General features: G+C 40.7%; 1 protein-coding gene across 24 annotated transcripts in view; it reads right to left on the bottom strand.

Annotated features, from left to right (window-relative positions):
* ATP2B2 (ATPase plasma membrane Ca2+ transporting 2) overlaps positions 1-19,769 on the bottom strand; it is a 399,432-nt gene that overhangs the window by 95,630 nt on the left and 284,033 nt on the right. For all 24 annotated transcript variants that reach the window (XM_072934741.1, XM_032750663.3, XM_072934737.1 and 21 more), the window contains one exon: positions 19,192-19,389. In XM_072934741.1, coding sequence (XP_072790842.1) covers positions 19,192-19,389 — 198 coding nt within the window. The remainder of the gene's footprint in view (positions 1-19,191; positions 19,390-19,769) is intronic.

Below are 19,769 nucleotides of genomic sequence, written 5' to 3'. Positions count from 1 at the left end.
TTTGCATTTTACGCTCCACAGAAAGGAGATGGGATAAAAGTGCTACACAAATTAATGCAAAGTGTTCTTTTTCTAGGAATAAACTGTAGCAGAAAACTAACTGCTTCTTACAAGAGCAAGATTTCCAAGAAGACTTTTTTTTTTTTTTTTTTTTTAATATGAAAAGCAGGATTTTAAAATGCAACCTCTGCCCTTTACAAGATGAACCAGCTGTCAGGAAACCTTTACTTGAATTATGTGGTGTTCTTGCTTCCAAACTGTTTTAGAGGTGTTCCTTTTAATAGGAAAAAAAAAAAAAATAAAGGAAGCCTACATCTCCATTGGCTTGAGTCTGTTTAATGTTATCTTATATACTTACAGAAAAACAATTGGGTTTTAAATATTTTTTTCTGCTGTTACTGTTTTCTAGAAATTATAGAAAGACTTACATGGATTTACAGAGAGAAACTTTATGCATTTATAGGGGGAAAAGACACAAACTTGTTAACCCTATATTTAGATTATCTGTACTTATTTCAGTGTAATGTGACCCAGTATTGACCTTACAGAAAAGGAGAAAATAAGAAATATTAATAAAATACATCATATTAATACACCTAAGTAGCAAAATCGAGTTTAAAGCACCTAATATTTATTTTAAATGTTCATATAAGCTTGAAAAAATCATGTTGAGGTATAAGATTGCTGTTCTGCTTTCACAGAGAGCAGGCAGTTCTCAATGCCACCCAAAAATCTGCCTGAGCTTTTATTGAAATGCACCGAGTGAAAAGCACCACAAAAGACTTGTTAATATGCAGATGTGATTTGTGGCAGGGTTTTATTCCAAGACAGAGAATTGTGATGTTCTCATCTTAAATTACCTTTAACAGAGGCTCTATCTGTCAGAAAATCCAAATGCAGAGAGGTAAACAAGTTTAAAACGTGGAGCTCTTTTCTCCCATGTGCCATGGCCAAAGTCTGACCCTCTGGGGACAGAAAATGTGCAGGGCTTGAAACTGAGATGCTGAAGACATGCAAGTTAAGGGTATAAAGGGCTGGGACTCCTTTGGCACTGAAAAAGCAGATGGAGCCCTAAAATGGATCACCTTATACCAAAAGGAGCACCCAGGTGAGCTGGAACTTCCCAGGAGAGGGAGAACCTGGCAGCACAGCCTCCAAAAAAGGCTCAGAAACACAAAAGGGGACCAAGGTGACTTTTGTGCCCACAAAATATCTGAAAGGACATTTCCAGAACTTGTGGAAGGAGAGCAGAACTTTAAAATCTTAAAAATGGGCCAGAAATAGTTCAGAAAAGCTGATGAAAAAGTTTTTTACAGAGGGGAGATGAAAGGAAGGAAAAATCCAAAGGAAAGGGAAGAATAGGGAAGTTCTGCCACCCATCACACGCAGTGAGCCCAGCTGAGGTGGCAGCAGCTGGATTTCCATCCCTGCAGGGACTGGAGGGCTCCAAACCTGCCCAGAATTTCCATTTTCAGCCCAGCTGAGGTGGCAGCAGCTGGATTTCCATCCCTGCAGGGACTGGAGGGCTCCAAACCTGCCCAGAATTTCCATTCTCAGCCCAGCTGAGGTGGCAGCAGCTGGATTTCCATCCCTGCAGGGACTGGAGAGCTCCAAACCTGTCCAGGAGCCTGTGGGGCTGAGCAAATTCCCAGACACTCACCTGGGCTGAGTGCAGTTCACTTCATCTCAAGAAAATTCACAACTGGCCTGAGAAATTGTACTCTGCATGAGAATTTAATTATATGGGAGGATTTAGAGAAAAAAAAAAAAAAAGGAAGAAAGGCACAGGTTATTGAAGGGAAAGTCAGAAAAAAATGGAATGTGCTTGTGGTAAAAAGGGGAAGAAGGGGAGGAGGAGACACAAGAACAGGTTAAAGCACTTCAAGAACAGTGAGTAAGAGGCAGCATGAGGTAATAATCTGGTGGCTGTTATTAATCATTTCAATTTAGTGAAAGCTAGCAAGCAAGAGAGGGAATTAATAGAAGTCCACAAAAAGCCAGACAGCATCACCTGACAGCTTGCCAGGCTCATGTCCTGTTGGATCTGAAATGCTTTTACACCATTTCAATGTATATTTCTCCTGATATCAACCAAATCTGGGCAGATACAGGAGGAAGCACATGGGCTCAGTGCAGCTAAAAAGAATATCTGCTTAAAATTTCAAACAGCTATCAGGAGATTCTTTAAGCTGCTTTGAATAACATAATGATTATAATTACAAACTATACAGTCCTGAGCTGCAGCATGATAATTTTTAAATCAGAAAAAGCACATTTTTAAAAATCTGGGAACATCTGTATTCCTAAATTCCAACCTACAGCACAAACCTCTCAGCTACTCATTTCAACCTACACACTGCTATTTTTAAGCTGAGAATACCTTGTGGCATTTAAATTCCCTAGGAAAATCTCCTCACACCCCCAGAGGTAATTTTTTTAGTCAGTCAAACTGGTTTTGTCATCAGAAAGACAACAGCTCCCCAATAAAAACTTTTTTATTGAATCTCTTTCTCTAAAGACATTTTTTCCCTCTCCGCAGCTCCAGCACTGATGTTATTAAAGCAAATTGAGCAGCTCGAACTTCAGCTTTGTCATCAGCTCTGCTTCCCAACAGCACCACTGATGATCCTAACTTCACAAATGTATTTAGCTGTGTAAGAAAAGAAACAATAACCCGAAAATTATGCGACAAAACCCATAAATTCCCCTCCTTAACAAGGCTTTTAAAGCTGTAACAAACACTGCAGCATTTATTTCTGCAGATTCCTCCTGCTGTCCTGTCTTTTGCTACACAAGGAGTCCCAGGAGTGGTTGGCAGCACCATTCCTGCCCCAAATCCTCCTCGGTGAGGATGCATCAGCAGATGTTGAATCACGTCCCACGAGGGCAGAGCAGCAGGCACAGGGCTGGCTCAGCAAAGGGGCAGAAATCACTGCCACTTCAGCATTTCTGCCTTGCCCTCACTCCCTCCCAGGCTTTAGTCAGCCCTGACCAACATTTCCAAGTTACCTGCAAGGAAAACTCCAACTATAAAATAATCCAGATATAATAATCCAACTATAAAATAATAGAATCTGATCCAGAAATCCTTCATCTTTAAAAAGTCACATAATAAAGATTCTGCAAATTTGAATACTAATTGGTATCTTAAAGCTGCCAAATTAAAAATTAGTTTTAAATCATGGTGATATAAGAAAACATTCAATATTTCTGTATTCTATTTATTTTATTTCATAAGCTATTAACTTTTATAATAAAGATGCTTTCAAAGCTTTTGGGTTCCCATTAATTTGAGGGAATTCTGATTTCTTTTTTTTTCTTTTTTCAAAAAGCAAGTAAATATTTTTAAGGTAATACTTTAGCTCTCTTTGTCAGCTTCAGTGCAATATTTGCATTTTCTGTACTACAGCCATGCTGCTTGAATTTCAAATCCCCAAAGAAAAAGAGGGGGAAGTCTGCACAGACAGACTCTCCAAACCCACACTCCTTCCTGCCCCACAGGAGGGATGTATGAGGGTGACAAAATTACCCTACAAACATCCTCGGTCAGGGGGTTTGGACATTCACTAAAAGCCACTTTTGGACACGTCTTTGAACCCAATATTAGAATTCCTTGCTTTGTGATCCATCAGTTTGTTATGTAAGGGCTCCAGGGGGGCAGGGAGGGGGAAGCAAGGAGCTGCTGTCCCTGTGGGTTTGTTATGTAACTTCCAGCTCCAGAGCTTGCTATTAAATATTTACACTTTTTTGGCATCTATATGCAAGGAAACTAATCTGGGGGCCCTGTAAGCAGAGATTTATATATATATATTCACACGTTCTTCAGCCTGATCACAGGCATAGCACAGGGATATTAATTGAAACGTTCCCTCCACTTCAGGAGATGGGATTGTGTCAAGCAGGATTCTCTGCCTGGCATCTCCAAGGAAATTCATTTTGGAGAGATCAGGCAGCAGGATGGGTCCTCGCTTCACCAAAGAACCAAGCAACTCCTATAATGTTTCTATTCAATTTTGTTTCCTTTTTTTGCCCGAGAAAAAATAGAGAAAGGCAAAAAAAGGGGAATTTTCATCATGAGTCCTGTTGTTAGGGATTGCAGGAGAAAAACCTTGATGTTGGGTTGTTGTAGCTTCACTTATATTGCTCCAAGCTAGAGATGTCAGGTAAATAAAACCTCATATTCCAAAGGTAAAACATGGGTTCCAAATGCAGGAACCAGACCTTGAAAAGTTGTTCTGTGTTTATTAACAAGGATTCAAGTGCAGTTATTCAACCACTTGACTTGCAAGGTCACGTCCTCGTCGAGTCCTACTTGCAAAATTAATATTTCTGGAGGATGTCTTCCTGGAAAATATGTGAGAAGATTTTTTATGCTGTCCCAAAGTTCTAAATCTCATTCCCTGCTGTCCCCAGCTGAGAGCTGAGTTGTGCCTGGCACCCTGGTAATGTATGATGAGCAATATCCAAAATTTTTTTCAAAGATCTGCACATCTCTCATGAAGGGAAGGCATCTGGGGGACCTCAGATTTTGCAGCCCAGCATAGATTTGTAGAAAGCAGATGTAGGTCACTTGGCATTAGGAAATAATTATTTAATCTGCAGGTCCCACATGACAAAAAGTGCACATTTTGCACTCTATAAGTTGTCAATGTGTTGTTACTGACACCAGCTTGAGACTAAACTTCTGTCATGCAGTCAGGAATTGGCTCCCAAAGCTGACCTGGTGTGGGGAACCCCACAGAATGGAGACTTTGATGCAATGGGGCAACACCAGATTGTAATAAATAAAAACCAATATAAAAGATATTAAAAACATGAAACATCAATGAAAAATGAAAATAAACAAAAACCAATACAAAATAAATGAAAATTAAAAACTCCACATCGCAATAAAAAGCTCAATTGACTCAAAAAACCCCAAGCAGTGCTGGATGAGCAGGACCTCATTTGTTCTCTCATTCCAAAGGTGATGGGTTCAACACAGAGGAAAGAGAAAGTCCTAAAGACAGACAGACTGGCTGGATATCCACGCAGGAAGGCAGGAAATTAAGAATCAAGGATTTCAGAATGGGAGGCTTCAGAAAAGACAATTTTTATTAGTAAAATTTCATACAATCTCAGTCTAGAAGAAGCTCTGTGTAAGCATTTTAGAATATGGTAAAAATCAAGATGGGCATATTCTAAAATGGCCAGTGAAATATATCTTCATCAAAACACCTAGAAAAGAGCATTGGATTCACTTAAATTTCTGCAGTCCAGCAGGAATTTGCAGAAAAAGGGCTTTTACACAAGAGTGTTTATCCTCATAATAACAACTATAAACAGCGTCACAGGCACTGCTAAACAAGAAAAAAAATACTTTATATTTTAAAAAGATAAAATAATTCCTCTTTAAAATTCTGTAAGTAATAATTATTTGAGGAATTGAGAGGCTATGAGCCAAAATTACAGGACAATATATTCCATAGTGCAAGGAAGGCTGTGCTGGGATAATTGTTACAGTGACCTTCTCTCAAAAAAAAAAAAGAGCTCTTAGTATGAGCTACAACTATTCCATAAAGAAATATACTTAATATTATTTAACTCTCTCTGCAGAAAAACTAAAAAAAAAGTCAAATATAAAAATACATTTGTCAGTAACGAGTGCTTCTGACATTGCTTTTCATTTCAGTACAAATATTAATGTCCACAAGGAAAATTCTGGTGAAAGTTGAAGCTTTCTTTGTATTCATGCAGGATATATAAAAATAGAGCTACAAAATTCTCCAAATTTAAGTCACTGTTCCAAGAATGCAGAACAGGTGCACATGGTCTTAACCTTAAATAGTTTTAGGCTCTTTTTCTCAGGGTTTTTAATGGAAAAAAGCTGGGCAACCTCAGCTCAGTTCCCGTGCAGAATAAAAATACATTGAGAAATCTGGTTCAGCAACCAGCCTTGATACCCCCAGAAACTCTACCAGGAAAGTGTTTTAAGTTTAGACTTCATCAAAAACCAATTGACAGCAATGAAGAACACACAGCACAAATAAGGGATTCCCTTCAGATTAGGCTGTTTACATGTCATAACTATGAAAAAAAAATCAATGTAAAACACAAACTCTGATTGAAAGATGTACAGACTAAATTGAATTAGCAACGTAGGGAACTGTGATCCCAGAGCTCTGGATAGAACGCTAATAAATGTCATTGGTTAGATCAGAGTAAAAGAAGGAGGGAAATAAATCCTTTTTTTTTTTTTCATGATCACATGTGGCAAGACCACATTTAGAATAGGTTATTGTGCCAATGCAAACAAATCATTAGGAATAAAACCAATTAGAAATTAGAATTTCTGTTAGCTTGATATTAGCAGGGAAGTGGCTGTCCATATGTTGACATTTACTCACTTGGAAAAGTTTAATTAAGTTTGATTTAGAATTCTAACCTTGCTATTAGAAAAAAAAAATGGCAGAGGGGAATGTTGCAGCTCCTGGGATAAAGTTGTCTTTTTGAACACAAATGGATGAAGGAAAAAAATATATAATATCAGGAAAATCTGCTGAGTTTGGAGCTGTCAGAACTCAAAATGTCCCTCAGACATTTTTGGATGTTCCGGGCCCAGGTCAGAAGCATTTGAGACCCTGGCAGGCAGCTGGAAACAGCTGTGATTTTGGGTTTGAGCCATGGAACGATTTACCAACCTTGCAGGAAGAAGTCACAAAAGTTTAGATATTAGAGTAGAAGTAGTCACAAAGTAGAGGGGAGAATTTCTGAGTGCTGTACAGGGGGTTTTGGTTTTGTACATGGGGGTCAGAGGTTTTAAGATGGAGGGATTTGGGCCTGTCCTGTCCTCCCTCTCTCTTCTTCCTTACCTCCATGTTCTTGGTGATGTTGGCACTCACAGATTGGTTTAGAGTAGAAAAGCACCATTTAATATAGGTAATAGGTATTGGGGAAAAACATTTATCACGTATCATATAAAAGACAGCAGCAGCCCTGGGCAGGGAGAGAAGAAGCAGTCGGGAGTCAGAGAGGATGTCAGGGTGTGTGTGTGCCTCTGCCTGAGCTGTGAGCAAACCACAGCAGCCAGAGAAGAAAATCTTTTAGATAACTTGCAATAAACTGCCTTGAGACCGAACAACAGAGACTGCTGAGCCTTTCTTTGGCAGCTCGGCTTGGAGGAGAGACTTTTCCAGCACACGGAGCCACCCCTGACCCAGGATGAGCTCCGGCATGGAGCTGCAGCTGAGCAGCCATGTCAGAGGTAAAGGTACAGTTGGGTTCTAAAAACAGGAAGAATGCTCCCATTTCTTATGGAGCAATCCCTGATGATTTCTGATGCTTTAGGATTTCGGCTTTTATATTTTCCATCCATTTGTACCCCTGCAGCTCTTTAGTGTGTAACTCCAAACCCCACAGGCAGTGCCAGCTGCAGCTTTCCCAACAATTCCTCTCCAGGCCTGGCACTCAAGGACACCTCACTGCCTCAGCCCCAGGGATGGGAACAAAAGGGACTTGGGGGAGCAAACCTGGGGTCAGTGACTTCAGTACCTGCAGCTGGAACTGGAAGATTAACCCCAATGTGCAAATGGACCAAACTTATAAAAGTATAAAAACCCCTGACCCGTGGTCCATTTTTGGGGGGGTTTCATCTGCCCAAGATGTACCTGAAGGCCCTTCAATAAATAGAACTGCTTTTATTCCCCTAATTCTGTCTGGCCTCTGCTTTTAGGTAGCCCAAAAAGGCATCACCTCCAGCACTTGGGAAGTGCAGCTGAAGGAGAGGAGGTTCTGAGCACTTCCTCAGCTCCCACTCGGATCACTGAGAGCCCCAGGAAACACAGAAACCCGGACAAATAAAGAAATGTTTCCCAAAAAGCAGCTCTCATCGGGCACTCGGCTTTAAATAGAGCCCTGCAAAACGTTTCACATTGACAGAGAACAACAAATCGCTCACAAATGCACGATCAGATCCGAGCTGTCTGTCCTGTGCCCATCCACAGAGCCTCTTCCCTTTCTGTCTGAAGCACAGGGATGAAAAGAGCAAATCACTGAAAAGGGTTTTGAGGTGGCATCTGCCTCAGAAAGGGATGCTTGTGCTGTTCCATCACCCTCTGACTGTGTTCTGATAGAAATGAAATGTGCTTGCTTCCAAAAATATTCTCCTTTTTTTTTCTTTTTTGATGCTTTAAAACAAGACGTTCTAATGGACAGGATTTAACAGAAATACTATCAAAAATTTGCAAAAACAAGATTGAAAAAAGGTTGACTTTGCCATGAAATCTTGACAGATGTTTCACTGGAGCTTCTAAAACCCCAAGAGGAGCAGGGGTTGGAGTGGTGATTCCTGACCACACTCACACAAATATTTCTCTTCTCTAAAAGTTCCTGGATAATTGCAGTTGCTTTGGTTGTGTTCTGTGCTAGCAGAAACCTTTCCCAAGGTCTGAAACACTTCACACACACAGACCATTTAGAGAGAAATTGCCAACTTTTTCCACCTTGCAGAGAGAGGTTACTGAGAAAAGGTGACAGATTTAACAGGTCCCTAAAAAGTAATTCATAGTTTTTAGAGGTTCAGATCTGGAAAGGCACTGATAAAGAAAATTTGCAATTGAGGACCTTAAACAAAACAAAAAACAAAAACAAAACCAAAAAACCAAACCAAAACAAAACAAAAAAAAAAAAAACAAAACACCAAAAAAAACCCACTGCAATCCCAGAAAGTTCAACAACTGTCCTTGGAGCCAGTCCTGGAGCACCTGGGCCTCTCCTGATGCTGTCCCTGCCTCACTCAGGACAAGGAGAAAAAGGAAAAAGGACAAGGAAAAAAAGGAGATCGGGAAGATTTGGAGAGCTGAGCCACAAAATCCCCTCATAACCTGCAGTGTTTATTGCTTTCATCCCATTTCTCATCTCCATTCCTTCGTGCCGGAAAATTTTAAGGGGTGAGGAATGAGCTCAGTAAAGGTTAAAATTCTGCCATAATGTCTTACAGCAGCAGGCATCAAGAAGTTTTCCCACTATAGGCATGGCCCTGTAAAAGCAGTTTTACAGGGCAGAACTCTGGGATTCAGTTTATTTTCACCCTAAAGGATGGGATGAAATCCCCCCTGAATTCACATCCAAAACCACCTTCAATGTGAACCCCACTGTGGACAGACAGCAGATGGGATTTCTGAGCCAAATTCTAAACTAAATTGTTCATATGGATATATCCGAAGCTGCAGGAAATTAGGATACTCTCCATTTAGAACATGCTTTCTATATTTTCTGCATATTAATTATCCACACCTAATTGAAACAAGAGGAGCAGCATCTCCTGGAGAGAAAAGGCAGAACTTGTTCAGAACAGAAAGAAATCAAAATTACTTGTTTAACTGCTACTTTTCTAATAAGAGAGATATATGTGTGCGTTTATATATATATATATATATATATATATGAAAATATGCATATGTGCAAAATGCCTTCCTGTTCAAAAAGGTATTTCTGGTTTGTTTCTGTGCTTAAATATTTTTTCCAGGCAATAATTTTTCATTCTAATTCAAGCCCACCAACAGTGAGGAACTGTAAGCACAGGCAGACTTTGGGATGTAGCACAAATTGCCTCAACTCCAAATATAAAATAATCCTAGAATCTGATCCAGAAATACTTCATCTTTAAAAAGTCACATCATAAAGATTCTGCAAATTTGAATACTAATTGGTATCTTAAAGCTGCCAAATTAAAAATTATTTTTAAATCATGATGAGATAAGAAAAGATTCAATATTCCTGTCTTTTATATTATTTTATTTCATAAGCTATAAACTTTTGATAATAAAGATGTTTTCAGAGCTTTTGTGTTCTCGTTGATTTGAGGGAATTCTGACTTTTTTTTTTTTTCCAAAAAACAGGTAAATATTTTTAAGGTAATATTTTAGCTCTCTTTGTCATCTTCAGTGCAATATTTGCATTTTCTGTACTACAGCCATGCTGCTTGAATTTCAAATCCCCAAAGAAAAAGTGGGGGAAGTCTGCACAAACAGCTATTCCCTGGTATTTATAATCAGGCTGTCTTCAAGTACACAAAATAGGGCTGGAAATAAAACACCACAAATTGGTCTTAACATCCTTGTAAAACACAAAACACAGTGTTGAGTTTAAATTCTTACAAGAGACACCCTAGTTACACATCAGGAATTAATGTCTCCGTGCAGGGACACTGATTATCCATGGAATTCAGAGAGTTTCCATGCTGGAATCTTTTAAAGATAACTCTGATAAATGTCTGACAGGGAGGGTTGACGTATTGATGGTGCTTTTTGAGTGTGGGAGGGACTAAATCCCCTCCAGCATCCCCTCAGCTGGGTTTGCTCATCATCTCCTGCCTCGCTGGCCTTAGGCTGGTGTTGCCAGGCTGGGATCAGCCAGGCCAGGCTGGAGTGCTCTGATTGAGCCACCCAGCATTCCTCCTGGCACCATTCTTAATTTAGGGAACACTGGGGAGCTCTGGGCAAGCCCAGCCTGGCTGCCCTGCAGGACTGCCCTGCCTTCCTGGCTGGCCATGGGGTCAGGAGCATGACCTGCTCCCCCTTCCCCATCATCCCTGGCTGTCAGCACCCCCAAAGAACCCCCCAGGGGCTGGCAGCTCCCCAAAGCCTCAGATCCAGGCAGAACCCACATTTACCCCTCTCCCAGCACCAGCCAGCTGAGAGGCACCAGGGCAGCTGCCGTGGCCCTGCCTGGGCTTGGGGCTCTCTCCAGGAGCATCATCCCAAGCCCGGGGTGCAAAGCCCCAGGAAAGGCTCTGCAGGCTCAGCCTGAGCCCTGCTTGGCTCCACTGCCCAGCCCCATGACCCCACATCACAAAGGACTCTCACCCATTCATCCTAACCTAAATTTGTCCCTTTTTTTGACAATAACACCAAAGCAAAAATATTTCAGAAATTCAGCAGTGTCTCCAGGGAATGATGGCCCAAAGGGGCACAATCCTGTCCCTGTGAGCTCAGCCTTGTACAAGCGCTGATGACAATGAGGGTTGGGACACACAGCACACACACTCCGAGCTGTCCTGCTCCCAGATACTGAGACCTTGCATTGAAGTAATATTTTGAACAGGAATTGAAAAAGCAAACTCTTAAAAGAGCTAAATTTCTTTAGCCAAACAGACTGGGGTAATGTCTCTAGAAGCCATATGCTGCTTCACCTCATCCATGCTTTGGGAGGAAGGAGGTTAAATGGGGGTTTTGGCAGAACAAGCTGTTTTTAAGAGGGCAAATACTTCCGTTTCTTCTAGTTTCCAGGCTGCCAGCTGCTTCATCCCCTTCGTGCTGACAGACTGCTTAGACTGGTTTAAAAAACTCTTGGGGAATCTTACGGTTTAATTTTTATGGTGAATGAGAAAAGAATTTGAGTGTGTGCAGCAACACTCCTTAAAAGTTGTTTTGCTAACTCTGACAACAATCTCTGCTTTTGAGATTAATCTATTTTATATTCAAAAAATGCTATTTTCCAATAGCTCAGCTTCTCTTGAGAATGCTTCTCCCTGGGCAGCCCAATAAAACTCTCAGGTGCAGTGGCAGCTGGATCAGTGTGATCTGTCTAGCAGCAAAGACGATAAAGGATTCCTATTAGGACACATCAGCTTTTAATGGCCTTTATACCCCCTGATATCCATGATTTTCCATTGATCTCTTATTGCTCAGTGTCTGGAGAACATTATGTAACACTGTGCAGACTTACAGAATGAGGCAAACACAGCAGAAGCTGGAAGATGTTCACCACTTCTTGTTGTTTTCAGCACCTGCAGCAAAGTTCTGTGAATATTTTCAGTTCTTGTTGGGACTTTGTACTGGCACAGGCTGTGAAATGGGATAACATTTAGGCTTGAAAGCACTGCAAAGTGTTAAAACCAATGAATTTTGGCTCACTTTTGTCTGAAAAGGCTTCATATTTTCTCCAATACATTTTGTTTAATGGACAGGACTTGAAGAGATGACAGATTATCAGTACCCCAAAAAAATTTTACTGGGAGACTTTGGTTAAAGTGCACACACACAAGTTGTGGAGTCAGTTTTTCATCTTGATCTTGGCTTCATAACTGGGAGGGCTGGCAAAAGACTTACAATTGTTTATTTCTGTGTGCTGCTATGATTTCAGCAGGGTTAAGAAATAACATTAACATTGGCCTTACAAAATAGATTTTTGTGCTGCCTACGTTTGTGCATTTTTAATGCAATCTACGTTATCACATGTAAAATGCCCTTAAAAAAATATATTAAGATGCAAAGCTACCACAAAGACTAGAGAATTAACTTTGGTTCAGCTGACTCATTTCTGACATTTCTGAGTTTTTCACTCATTAATCAAATTGATTAACTGCATATTAATGAACCTCAGGATGGCAGATTTTTAGAGACAGGGAAATGCATGCAACATTTTCCTGCAGAAAATGTCCTGTAATCTTGAATGGGCCCTGCAAGACCCTCAGGATGGAAAGCTCTGACAAAGGATTTAAAAAATGGATGTGCTTCGTTACACATTCAATAGCCCTTCTGAATTAAAATGCTAAGAGAAATGGAGGCTAGGCTGAAAAGGTAGAAAAATTGATAAATGCTGCATTCAAACATTGAGTTTCTATTCATAGTGCCTCACTAGGAAGTAAATGAACCGAATTCCTCAGAGGATGGCACCAGACCTTCATGTGGCTATTCATCTCAGGTTACTTTTAATTCAGTTCAATTAAATTTGCTTTGAGTTCCTCAGCAATCAGTGCTTTCCCTTTTCCAAACCAACTGTTTATACCCTCGAGCCATTTAATCCGAGGGGCACAGGAGAATTCCCTGTTCCAATGAACTCTTGAGCCCTGCTCATTTCTACGCCTAAAACAACACAAACGCTCGACAGCCAGAAAGCCAAACCCAATAACCCCAACGTGTCCGCCCTTGGCAGGAGCTGAACACTCTCCCCAGAGGATTTCACAGCTCCCAGTGCCATTTCCCAGAGCAGATGAGGTGGCAGAGCTCCTGCAGAGCCAATCCTGCCATGCCTGGTGGATCCAAGGGTCGCCTCCCGCCCCGCCGACACCTGCGCGCGGCTCCTGAGCCAAGTCGCGGTTGCGCACGTGGGATTCTATTTCCAGGTTTCCCCACCAGGCATCTGCTGTGTTTATACAATCTAAGAACAAGATGATTTCATCACAGAGATGGAAGGTTTCTAGAATCCCCAGGGGAAAAAAAAAAAAAAAAATATCCACTAGACCCATTTCCTGAGACACGACGCTTCTTGGAAAGGGAATAGAAGGAGTTTTTTCATCTGGGGCAGTAAGTGTGAGAAAGAAAAACGTTGCTGGGAGAGTGGGAAGAAAGTTGTTGACAACTGGATATGGAAGGAGTGAGAAATTCCAAACATCACCTTCCTGAAATTACTAAAATGAGTCCAGTTCTGCCACAATTACTGGCAAAGAAAGTGAAGGGAAGAAAATCACAGTTTAAAAACTGAGGGGGGAAAAAAGCAGAATTTTATCCAATCTCTGGTCAAGCAGTGCTGACACATATGGCAACATAGAAAGGGCTTTTCTGAAACCCAGAAGCAGCCTAAAGCAGGAAAACCACAAAGTGACCTAAAGAAAGGTGAGAGCTGGAACAACAAAATGATACAGCACATTAACAATATTTTGAAGTGTTTTGACAGAGCAATGGCTCAATTTCATCTTATTCCAATGGGTTTAAATTTTTTTTAGGAATACCCACACTGGGTGCTGGGGGGATTGAGAAATACCTCGCATCTTTAGAAGAGGACATCGTACCTGAGCCTAGCAGACACACTATTGCAGCTGTTCTGCTGCAGCAGAACTCCAAGGTAGAGAATTTGCATGGAGGAGAATTAGACTGTCCAAATTGATGGGAATAATATTTTGTTAATGTACATCAGTACAAACTGCACAGAAATTCAAGCTAGCTGATGTTACATTCAGCATTTTCACTCCTACCTAAGAAAAAGAAGTTTGTTGCCAACTGCTCTGTATGTTTTCATATCTATTCTTTTTTATAGGTATTTTTTCTAATATCAATTAAAGTTTTACTTTTTTTCACTTTCTCCCAGAGATGCCCAAACTAACAGCTGCTCAAATCTTCCTCACTGTGACTTATTTCCAGACCTGCTAAAGAGATGAAATGCCAAAAAACACATCTTGGGCTGTACTCCACAGGAGGAACATGGGAGAAGATAGGAACAGCAGAGCACTTCCAACCCCACACAAGAGACCTGGCCAAGGAGATGGGGAAGCTGTTTGTTTGGCTTTGGGTTTTTTCTCCCCCTCTGACTTGATTTTTAGAGGGTTTTTTAATTTAAACCACCCGCCTTGGCTGCCTTGGCTTCTGCAGGGAGAACCTTTCCTGCTACCTGGTGACTCAGGCAATGCTGACAGGTTGGCTCCTGCCTCTCCCTGGCTGTTTGGGCCCTGCTGTCCATCCCATCCGAGCAGGGATTTGACATTCCCACAACAGTTGTGCAACAATCTGAGCAAATGCTGCCTCCACAGAGAGAGGGCAAGGATCCTCACAGGAGCTGTGGAGCTGTGCACCTTCCCTCCAGTTTCTGGATGTCCTCTCTGGTTCAGATCTCCAGCTTGAGTCCCCACTGAGCAATGTAGCACATTATAAAAATGATAAGAAAACCCTTGAGTGGTGAACCCACTGAAATAACATCTCTTTTATTTATAGAACATGAAATAAAGTCTCTTTTAGGTCATGAGAGGCCAATAAGAACCCCAGCTCCAGCCCTGGGCAGCAGCAGCTTTTACTGGTGGTCATAAAACCACAAACATCTCAATGCAAGTGGCTTGGGAGGCCCAAATTTCAGGGGACCATGTCCTGTTCCTGCATTTTTCTGACTTGTTGCAAGAATAAGGGGAAGGGTAACCCAGCCAAAGCCCTGCTGAGCAGCACTGAGCAATGTAACTGATCACTTCACTTTGTTTTCAATCCAGACCTTTGCCTTGGGAATTTTAACAGAAGCTGCCTGAACCAAAAAGACTTTTCCTTTTTATTCCTCCTTTAAGCTACTGAAAGCTGTAAACTGGAAAATAGATATCCTGCCTGGGGCTTCCTGGTAAACGCTGGGATTTTAAAACATCTTACCTCAGGCTGCTTTCTGCCCCCTTTGCAATCCACAGAAGGAAAGAGAATTCAAGGAAGAACAGTTAAAAGGTTTGTTACACTCCTGTAAAGGGCAGATGATTGGCAGGGCTTGACATCAGTCATTTTTGCAATAAGATCCACATGTGATGCAGGGGCTGAAGATAGAAACAAGGAGGAGGACTGGAGAGGGCTCAGAACTTGCTGCTGAAGGTGTTTGCAGAAGGCTCTGGGAATTTTTGACCAGTTCACATGGGTAGGGATGGGGGAGGCAGCAAAGCAGCAGAATCCTGCTGGGGAACTGGGGGGAAGCAGCCCCAAAAGGGACAGAGCTGCAAAGTGACATCAGGGCATTTCTGCCTGAAGGGACTGCCCCAGCAGAGCTCTGAGGGAAAAAAGTGAGGAAACCAGCCAAATAAACCAACAAAAAAACCCAAAAAACACCCTAAAAACCCACAAACAAACAACAACAAAACAAAACAACAAAAAAAAAAAAAAAAAAAAAAAAACAAAACCAGCAAAAATAACAAAGCACCAGGTAGAAGAGGCAATTCTTGCATTTCTACAGGCACAATAAGACAGAGATTTGGGAATGGCCAAGAGAAGCCATTTCCCATTCCCTTGCTGCATTTCTGAGTCCAAGCTCTCTTTCCTAAAGGGTGCCCTGTTTCCTCAAGCAATGTGATGGTTTGAGTCCATTGCTCGCTCTCATGAAGGAGCTCTTTCTACTCAAACACTGCTTTAAAAATAGGACAGGGCATTTCTTTACAAATTGTACATAAAAATCATCTCACCATATACTGATCTACAAACATTTCAGTTTTAGTCCTGGACTACCGTTAATCTACATTACAAAAAGATAATATGAATTAATTAAATTTTAATTATTTTTAATTTTAATTTTAGTTTATTTATTGAATGTGACTTAAGTTATTTCACACTTTCATCAAATCCTCTATCACAGACCCCCTGCTCTGCATGCCCAGGGAACACCCTGAAATCCACAAACCCCAGCAAAGAAGGGATTTTCCTGAGGAAAAAAATATTTTTACCCTGCCCCAGCCACCCCCAGTATCCTCACTGCAGGGGAGGCTACACTGCACTGGAAATTTTCTCTCAAGATGCATTTGCTAAAATCCAGCCTCAGTTTTGCACTTTTTTGAAAGGGCACAAAACTGATTTCTTGTGGCTCACTAATGAGAGCAGTAATTGCCACGGGGTTGACAATAATTTATGCAGAAGTTCTCAGTTGCTTCTAATGGCCTGTCAGATGGTGAAAGGGAATGCAAAGCAGATCATCAAAACCACTCCTGAGAACATTCTTGAAACCTGAGCTCCTGCTAAGGAATATGAAAAGAAAGAACTGGGGTGGCTTCTGGAGAAGCAGTAAAACTGCACTTTTATCCAGAGATTCCTCTAGATCAGATTCCTGATTGCACCAGAAATGGAAATAATGTTCTCCAAAACTCACCCAGGTCTGAAATGAAGATGTGAACACTCACAGCCATGAGGCTCCACCCTTACACAAAGCTCCTGAGCAGCTCATATACTCTAATATTTGTTGGAAGTGTGGATTTTGTCCTGCTTTTCTCCTTTAAAAGCCTCGGGATAATTATATTTTACGCTTCAACTGCAGAGAGCAGTTAAATGCTAATTATGTTAAAGCATCAAAAGTTATGAGTGGGTTTCAAGAACCAAGAAAAGAAAGAGTTATACTAATTTTTAAAAATACAGATGTCTTCAACTTATTATACCAATCAGTAATGCCATTGGTAGATATAAGTCTAGGATGTGTGAGAGGCAGATATAGATACATTAAATAAAGGCAGATAAATGCTCAATTAGATACAAGTGGTGTTTCCCTGACATTTTGCTCTTAAGTCTCTCATTTCCATATTATCCTTTAATACTCCAAAGCAAGACTGTCACTTTTAGGGGATGGCAACTTTTCAAGTTGCTCCAAGCAAGAAGTTGATGAGCTCAGAATATTGGCAGTGATAGTTGAATAAATCAGTGTGGAAAGAAACCTACTCTTAGCTCATTTTCAAAATGAAAATGCATTTCATTTGGAAAAACAAAAGAAAAAATTAGAATTTTAAAGAGGAGGCAAGATCAAGAATAGAGAACAACATATACCAGCTCTCCTTTCTAACACCTGGCTGTACTTTCAGAAGTAAATATATTATTTTCAAGGGGAAAAAAATCAGCATAAAAGTTGCCAATAAGTGTATATTTCAATGAAGTTTTCATCCTGGGGAGAGTCAGGAAAGGAAAATACTTAAGACAAACCCATTAAAATCAATTTCAAGTGGGATTACTCCCCACTTCACTAAGGCAAAATCAAGCTTAATATGTCCATTTTCTATTTTGGGACCCTTCAAAAAGTCATATATCAATAAATTAAAGGTGCACTCAGTAGCAATTTATGATATACTTACCTTAAAATTAAATTGAATTATTTATACAAAGAAAGACTTCAAAAAAAAAAAAAAGTGGAAGTCCTTTGCAATGTGTTCCACAAAATGGATTACAAGATATTCACTAATTTGATTTTTTTTTCTTGTGTAAACCAGGGCAAAACCTTTCAGGAAAGCAATTCCTAAAGCAGGGGAAGCAGTGACTATTGAATAGAATGCTGTGCTGCAGGAAAACACAAACACATTTTCCCAGGCTGTGCTGCTGAGCTTTCCCGACTCCCTCAGAATCTCAGCTGGCTCCTGTCTTCCCATGGGAAAAGAAACATTTTAAATGCAGGATCAAAATAATAGAAATAACAAATTGAAAAAGAAAGGAACAAGCCACCACTGCCTGATGACACAGCTCCACTCTTCCTAAAACCTGGAGAAATCATCCTTTCAAAATTCCTTTTCCCCCAAAATAAAACAAAATAAAATATAATAGGGCAATCTGCACATTTAGTTTAAGCTAAATCCTGGTTTTGTAAAGAATCTCTCATGATTTACAATGTCCCCAAGGTATCCCACCAGTTAGATGAGGTAATTCCAATAAATACCATTTTCTTCAGTTAAAAAAACCGCAACGACTCCTTTATCTTTTCATGCCTAAATCGAGCACCTGCTGAATCAATAGCCAAGTATTCAAAATTCAGTGAGGAAGCAATGAAAGACTCCCAATTATTCATAAAGGATTAAAGAAGCCCAAGCAGGACCCAGGAGCTGGGCATGGCTACGTGCTGATTGTGCTGCTCAATGGGAAGGGAAGGAGGAAGGGGCTGCAAGGAAAGCAGCCAAAGGAAACTGCAGCAAATGTAAAAAGCATTTCAGGGCTATATTTAGAGGAAGACTTTCTTCCTACATTTGCCAAGCTGCTCACGTCATTTCACACAGCATGTTTGATCCAGCTTTAGAAGTCTGGGAGGGAGCAGGAGAAGGGGGGGAGGAAAAAATCTGGATCAGCTGCCAGAAATGGAAATCTTGCATTTATGGAGGGGAAAAAATATTTTAAGGATGTGAATTCAAGAGTGCCTTCCAAAGGGGGTGGGGGAAAATGGGAAAAAGGAGCGGGGGGCAGGCAGGGTGGTAAAACTTCCTGCAGCCAGAAAGGCCCTGCAGAATATGGAGAATATTTATCAGGAGAAGGACTTTGCTCCAATATTCCCTTTGGAGCCAGGCTCACGAGCCTGAGCTGCACCACTAAAAATACTAAAATGTGTGAATCTCACTGAGTTCAAGCCTTCATCTGGTGTAAACTGGAGGTCTGTTCCTGCAACAGGATCCAGCAGTTACATAAGCAATTACATATTTCTCATCCATAATACGTGATAAACAACCACAAAGGATGAATCAAACACACTCCAAATGCAGGCTCAAAGGTGAAAACCGTATCAAAACCACTCCAGTTTCACAAGAAACTTATGATTTTCCTTTAACTCACGTCATGAGGCTCAGGATTTGCATAAAGAAACGTCAAGATGAAAAGAAAAATATGTCAGGACCAGATGTAATGGGATCAGGAGCAAACCACGTGGAAATTTCCTGTTAGTGACCTTCTGGAGGGTGGTGGTGGAATTGATTTGAGATTTAGCACATGCTTTGCTTAAACTGAGATGACTTCTGTGAAAAGTTTTTACCTTCATTCCCTTCTCCAGGTGGCTGATAAAAGGAAAGCCCCAAAGATATGATGGCTGCAATTTCCAAGATTATAAGAGTCACGTCCTGCAACGCTTCCCAAACTAGCTGTATGAATGTTTTTGGCTTCTTTGGAGGTATAAAATTTTTTCCAAAAATAAGCTTTCTTTTTTCTAGGTCTGCAGCAGTGCCAGCTAATCCTGTAAAGAAAATAAAATAAAAACAAATCAGGTCAAATTGCCATTAAATAGAAAATGATCCCTATAAATTACTTCTCCAAGAAAAATTCCAAGCTGTAGCACCAATGGCATATTGACAAATGTAATTATTACACTTCAATTGTGCTTTTATGAGAGGATTTGTCCTGATATTCTGAACAGAATTCTCACGAGCTCCATTTGGTGTTAATTCCTGTCAGGTTTAATCATTAAAAAGTCTTTGAATTCAGAGGTTTATATGAATAAGACCTATATCTATACATACATACAAGCAATGACTTTTGAAAATAGATCCTAAAGCACAAATTATTTTTGGGATGAAGCTGGAATAGGTGATGGAAGCTTTTGGTAATACCTGTAGC

This window comes from Taeniopygia guttata, chromosome 12, assembly GCF_048771995.1.
Source record: "Taeniopygia guttata chromosome 12, bTaeGut7.mat, whole genome shotgun sequence".
Classification (NCBI taxonomy): Eukaryota; Metazoa; Chordata; class Aves; order Passeriformes; family Estrildidae; genus Taeniopygia; species Taeniopygia guttata.
Note: the sequence above shows the minus strand (reverse complement) of the source record. Positions and strands in the feature narration are given on the sequence as shown.